Source organism: Suricata suricatta, chromosome 16, assembly GCF_006229205.1.
Source record: "Suricata suricatta isolate VVHF042 chromosome 16, meerkat_22Aug2017_6uvM2_HiC, whole genome shotgun sequence".
Taxonomy (NCBI): Eukaryota; Metazoa; Chordata; class Mammalia; order Carnivora; family Herpestidae; genus Suricata; species Suricata suricatta.
Window position 1 is genome coordinate 48,164,277 of NC_043715.1, and position 6,580 is coordinate 48,170,856.

The window sequence follows — 6,580 nt, forward strand, 5'->3', positions numbered from 1 at the left end:
AGGGGTGGAATGGAAGGGTGGGGAGGTGGGGGTGGGAGGTGAGGGTTGGGAAGTGGGGGTGGAAGGGTGGGGAGGTGGGCAGGGGTGGGGAGGTGAGGGCGGTGCGGCCTGGAGGGTGGGGAGAAGAGGTGACGGTGACGGGACTGACGAGCACACTTGTCATGATGAGGCGGAGAAGTGTGTAGAACTGGTGAATCACTATTCCAGGCTACGGAAAGCACCACCCCGAGTGTTAATGGTCCTGGAATGCAGGAGAACAAAGGCCCCGCAGAGCCTCTGCCGCCAGTCCGCCAGGGTAGATGCCACGGGGAGATGGCACGCCCCCCGACCAGTGCCCAGGCGGCGGCCTCAATGCGCAGGCGCAGAGGCGCCGGGGCAGCCCCGCCCTCCCACTTAGCAGTCCCTGGCTGCCCCACCCGCGGTGAACTTCCCAGTCGGGACCGGCTCCGCGCTCGCGGGGATTCCTAGGCTTCAGTCCCGAGTCCCGGCGGTGGCCCAGCACACCCGGGGAGGAGGCTCGGTCCCAGCGGCGACCGCACTCCCGGAGGGTCCCGGGATGGGGCAGCCGCCGTGGCTGCTGTCTCTGCTGTGGCTGCTCTGGACGTCCTTGGGAGCAGGTGAGTGACCCCGCGCGGCCGGTGGCCGCTGCTCCAACCCCCGCGGCTCCCTCTGCACCTGCGGGATGCTCGGCCTCCCGGGTTCCCCGCCGCCCCGGGGCCTGGAGGAACTTGGGCGCCCGGGCCAGCCCAGGCCGGCCCAGGCCAGACTTGCATACACCGTAGGGCCACCGTCTTTGGGAGAATGAATGACTCATGCCCAGGCCCTTCAACTCACCGTGGCCGGATGTGCTCGCTCCCCCACCCCAACCCGCACCCCAGCAGGCAATTCTTGACGGGGAACAGGAAGGTGGTGGCACATAACCCCGATTCGCTTCTGGCCCCAAATGTATGGCTCTAGGAACATTAGTATTTTCCTTCCCACTGGGCAGAGAGGGCGAGGGTGTTCCTGAGGGTCAAGCCACTTGCCTGGGCTAGCCAGCAAGTGGCAGAGCCTGGGGGCTGGCCCCCGGGCTGGTCTACACTGCGTCCAGGCTCGTGTCCAGTATGAATGCATGCATGGTTCATTCATTCCACACGCTTTCGGGAGCACTGCGTATCAGGCAGTGTTCCCCGGATACTGCCCCGAGGTCAGATGGCCCTAACTCTGTTTCCAAAATGTGTTGGGGGTGGGGAGGGATGCTATACCCACCTCGTAAGGTTGTGCCCGGGAGGACGGGAGCGATGTTGCACGTGGTCAGAACGGTAAGGATAGTCCATGTGAGCCATCGCGATACCGAATGCAGACGTGGGGAAGCCACAGTGCCTCCTCTCGGCATTTCCCAAAAGGTGATTCCCAGAACACGGGGCACTGCTCCCAAGGCGTGGGGGGTTCATGGAGAGCTACCAGCCTAAGTCGCTTAAGGAGATACCCAACATGGGTCCTCCTGTGACCTCCAGTTACACATGAGGCGACTGAGGGAAGGAGAGAGGAAGTAACTTGCCCAAGGCACCAGTAGCAGACCCGCAGGGCACCTGGGTGGCTCAGGTCATGATCTCATGGTTCATTGCCAGAGGCCACTTGTGAGAAGCAGCTCAGTGCCTGGCACAGAGTAGGCACCTGCCTGTGGTTAGTACTCTCCTCTGTGTGGGGGAGCCCTGCCCCCTGGTGGAGGCACGCACCAGAGAAGGAGAAGCACTTGCCCAGAGCCACACAGCAGGTCAATGGCAGAGCCGGCCTCAGAGCCCACACTGGTGTGCTCACCACTCCACGCAGCACAGACCCTGTGTCCACGCCGTGCCCTCCTCCACACAGCACTCCAGGCGCCTCTGTCGGCCATCTCCCAGCTTCCTCTAACTCATAACACACTAATTAGACTATTCACCTTGATAGAGTCATTGGCATGTGCTAATCCCTTTACATAGATTTCATCACCTCATCTCCCCAACAACCAACCCTACTATGCTATAACCACGCCCATTTCACAGAGAGAAAAGCGAGGCTCTGAGAAGTGAAATCACCCACACACAGACCCACAGCTAACGAGTAGGAGTACTGAGGTTCAAAGAAGTTCCCACCTTCTCCATTATCTTTATTAATAATAAGAATGCATAGGATTTTACTAATATCAGTAAGAGCCAATACATACATTGAGGACCTACTGTGTGCTGAGGCCCTAGGCTGAAAGATTTTCTTTTACTTTGTTTTTTTAATTTTTTTAAGTATTAATTTTTGAGAGAGAGAGCAGAGTGAGAGAGAGCTGGTGGGGGGTGGGGGGGAAGCACAGAGGGACAGAGGGTCTGAAGCAGGACCCCATGCTGACAGGAGCAAGCTGGATGCAGGGCTTGAAGATCTGGTCAAGATCATGACCAGAGCTTAAGTCTCATGCTCAACCCTCAACCGACTGAGCCACCCAGGTGCCCCCAGGCTGAAAGATTTTAATACAGAGCCTTGTGGGTTAGAGGTCAGACCCCAGGGTTCAAAGCCCACTTCTCCCATTTACCCCTCTGTGACCTGGAGCAAATGACTCTGTGCCTTCCTCCGCCCATCTGTAAAGTGGAGCTGACAGGAGTGCTTGCCTCAAGGAGCTATTTAGGGACTCGATGCTGAGAGGCGCATGAAGCAGCCTGTGAGCGGTAACTGCTATTAGCCCCATGTTACAAATCAGGAAAAAGAATCAGAGTTTGAGTGACCTGCCTTGCAGCCTCACAGCAGCAATGAGAAGGAATCCAAAATCCTTGGGTTATAATCGCCTGCCTTCTTGTGCCAGGATCTACAAGCCTTCTCCCAGTCCGGGTCCACGCATAATAATAATAATAATAATAATAATACCACATTCCGTGGATTCTAAGACTTAAGAGTTTCTGCCCCCTTTCCCACCCTTAGTGAGACATGCGGTAAATGACGGCGTCACAGCGGCATTGATGACACTGAGCTGTTAGGAACCTTCTGGAACTAGTTACCACTGATAGTTACATACACGATCCCACAAGCATCGTGCCCTTTGAAACGGTTTCAATGGCAGATTTAAGTTTTTAACTGCACATCGATGATGCTGAGATCAGGGAAATACGGTAATAACGGTCCGTGAGCCCGTGAATTGGCCAGGACGGGCTGGAGACCCAGTCTGAGCAGACACCCCGTCTGACCCCTCCCCCACCTCGTTTCCCCGCAGGGACCAGGACCTTCGATGTGCAGGCGCCGGCGCAGGTGCGCGGCTTCCTGGGCGACAGGGTGGAGCTGGAGTGCAAACTGCCGCCCATGGAGCACAAAGTGCAGGTGACCCAGGCGACCTGGACGCGGCGGACCGCAGCCGGGAACGATGACAACGTGGCGGTCTTCCACCCCACGCAGGGCTCCAGCTTCCCCAAGCCTGGGCGGCTGGAGTTTGTGGCCGCCAGGCGGGGCGAGGAGCTGCGGGACGCGACGCTGGCCCTGGGAGGGCTGCGCGCGGAAGACGAGGGCAATTACACCTGCCGCTTCGCCGTGTTCCCCGACGGCAGCCAGAGCGCGCGCATCCAGCTCCACGTGCTGGGTGAGCAGGGGGGCGGGGCTGGGGGAGGAGGTGCCGGGACCGAGGGCGGAGGAGGGCGGAGGTTCTGGGCAAAAGGAGGAGGCGGAGCAGTGATGGGGGTGTGGAGGTGGAGGGATGCAAAGAGGGAGGTCAGAGAGGGAGGGCGTTGGAGGCTGGAAACGTTATGGTCCAGGAGCGGGAGCGGGAGGTTAAGGCCTTGCAGACTGAGAGTAGAATATTCCCTACTTGACCTCTATCTCTTTCTCAAAAAATAAAATAAAACCATTTAAAAATGTTTCTAAAAAAAAAAAAAAAGGAACAACTGGAAACACGGCTTTTCGTGTCTGGAGTGAACCCCTCCTGAACTCCGTGCCGGCAGAGATAGAAACTAGTTTTATTTTTTTTTTTAATGTTTTTATTTATTTTTGATACACAGAGAGACAGAGCATGAGAGGGGGAGGGGCAGAGAGAGAAGGAGACACAGAACCGGAAGCAGGCTCCAGCCAGCTCAGAGCCTGATGCAGGGCTCGAACCCACGAATGTGAGATCTGACCTGAGCCAAAGTTGGAGGCTTAACCGACTGAGCCACCCAGGCGCCCCTACAGAAACTAGTTTTAATGTAAAGTGATATTTCCGTTAATAACTTACTCATTGCAGATACCTAGTAGACCAGGTATCAATTAATTTGGAAATTTTATGTATTTTACATAAAATTCTCAGTATTTTACCAAAAAAATTTTTAAAAATCCCCACCAGTGAGTCAAATTTAAGGGAAACCTCCAGTCCATAATCACACTGCAACAGCAGGCAATAATGAGGAAGGAACCAAGTGAGTTAGGGAATCACCAGAATGATGACAAAGAGATGGTCAAGGGGCACCTGGGGGCTCAGTCAGTTGCGTGTCTGACTTCGGCTCAGGTCATGATCTCGTGGTTCATGAGTTCGAGCCCTGCGTCGGGCTCTGTGCTGACAGCTCAGAGCCTGGAGCCTGTTTTGGATTCTGTGTCTCCCTCTCTCTCTGGCCTCCCCTGCTCACACTGTCTCTCTCTCAAAAATAAATAGTAAAAATATATGTAAATAAGAGAGAGAGAGAGAGAGAGATGGTCAAGATGGATTTGGAGTCAGACCTGTGTGAAATCTACCTCTGTCCGTTCCGCTGGCGGAACCTTGAGCCCGTTCCTTCCCTTCTCCACATGCTCCGCCCTCCCCTCCTCTAGGAAGCCCACCTTAACCACTACCCCAGACTGGGGCACTCCTTCTGGGGGGCCCCACCCCAGCCTGGCCCACTCTGGGGCGCCAGTATATGGGGAATTGTGTCTTCCGCCTGGACTGTGTACCCCATGAAGCCAGGGCCGGGGCTGTCTCCGTCACGCCCGGGTCCCTGACACCGTCCAAGGCATTCACTTCCCAGTAATCATAATATTATTTACCAAGCAGTTATTATGTGCCAAGTACCGTGTTCTGCACAATCTCATTGCCTGTGAGCCTGTCCTTATCTCCAGGTAACAGGCAAGGAAACTGAGGCACAGACATGCCCAAAGCCACCCAGTGGCTCAGGGACAGAGCTGGGATATAAACCTGGCCCTCCTGTACTCTCAGCCAGCTCCCCCCGCCCCACCCGGCCCCCTGCTCCCAAGATGTCCATTGCATGACCGCGGGCGAGGACTAACCGGCCCCTTTTGCTCCCTCCACAGCGCAGCCAGAGAACGAGGCTGAGGCCCAGGAGGGCCCGCTCGGCCCACTCGGCCCGGAGCCTGTGCCTGTGGCCCGCTGCGTCTCCCGTGGGGGCCTCCCACCCGCCCGGATCTCCTGGTCACCCCCAGGCGGGAGGGCCAATGAGAGCCAGGTGCCAGGACACCTGCCTGGCACGACTGATGTCGTCAGCATCCTGACCGTAATACCCTCCAGCCAGGTGGACGGCCAGAATGTCACCTGCCGAGTGGAGCATGAGAGCTTCCAGGAGGCCGTCCTGCTGCCCGTGGCCCTCGCTGTGCCCTGTGAGTGCGCCCCGTGTGAGCAGGGGCAGGGCCCGCCCGCGACGGGGGGCCACACCCCAGACAGCCTGTATCACTTCTCTGTCTACACGGACACACCGCCCCCTCTCCCTTAAGCATAGTCTACACACACTGACTCCACCCCCCTCCCCAGCCAGCTGTCTACACTGACCTCGCCCATTGCTACAGTGTTTCCTGCATTTTCTACACTGTTTCCCCGTCATCTGTGCAGGCGCATGGGCCACAGACAGCGCTGCCCCCGTTGTCTGCCTCAGTCGCTTGGCCACCAGCTGTAGGAAGTTGTCACCGCTCCCCATGTTGTCTAGACTGGCTCCTATGGCCTCTATCGACGTGGACACCTTTCATTTTCTCTGCTGGTTCTCCTCGGTACTCTCACACTGGCTCCCGATATTGTCTACACTGGCTCATCTAAGGGGCTGTGCCCTCCCTTCACTGTCTATACTGCGTACTCCCTCCAAGTAGTTGCTACACTGATTCCCTCAGGCATTGTCTACACTGGACACCCTCAACATTGCCACTGGGTCTGAGGGAGGAGGGATGGACACTGGCTGCTCCCCACAAAGAAACAACAACACTGTCTCATTGGCCTTCCCCCTGGGGACTTGGAAACACCTTCCTGGCCAATCACATTTAAAATGGGTAAACAGCAGCTGAAGCAGGCTCATCCAGGATTCCTCCTGCAGGACTTGTCAGAGCCTTGAATATGCTCCTATGAATGTCTAAGACGCCTTTTCTCACCAGACACACACAGCACATGAACACCAGGAAAACGAGCAGAGAGAAACAGGTCCCAAGAAGCCCTCTTAGCACCCCACTATCTCCCACCCTGCTGAGGACTTCTGGCCTCTTATTCTCTGAGGGGATCCATTGCCCCTCAGGCCCCTGACAGGCCTCTCTGATTTGAGTTGTTCCCAAAATCCATTGAGGCCTTTCCTCATTATGACACGATCCCACATGTCTTTAGGCGCCTCTGAAGGGTCCTGGTTCTGAGCCTGTGTGTCTGTTTCCCTCAGAC

General features: G+C 56.6%; 1 protein-coding gene across 1 annotated transcript in view; it reads left to right on the top strand.

Annotated features, from left to right (window-relative positions):
- The first annotated feature begins 281 nt into the window (after positions 1–281).
- The window catches only part of NECTIN2 (nectin cell adhesion molecule 2), a 160,618-nt gene continuing 154,319 nt past the window's right edge, over positions 282–6,580 (top strand). Inside the window, exons 1-3 of the mRNA XM_029926574.1 lie at positions 282–617; positions 3,212–3,571; positions 5,245–5,547. Of these exons, the coding sequence (XP_029782434.1) occupies positions 557–617; positions 3,212–3,571; positions 5,245–5,547 (724 nt within the window). The 5' untranslated portion in view covers positions 282–556. The remainder of the gene's footprint in view (positions 618–3,211; positions 3,572–5,244; positions 5,548–6,580) is intronic.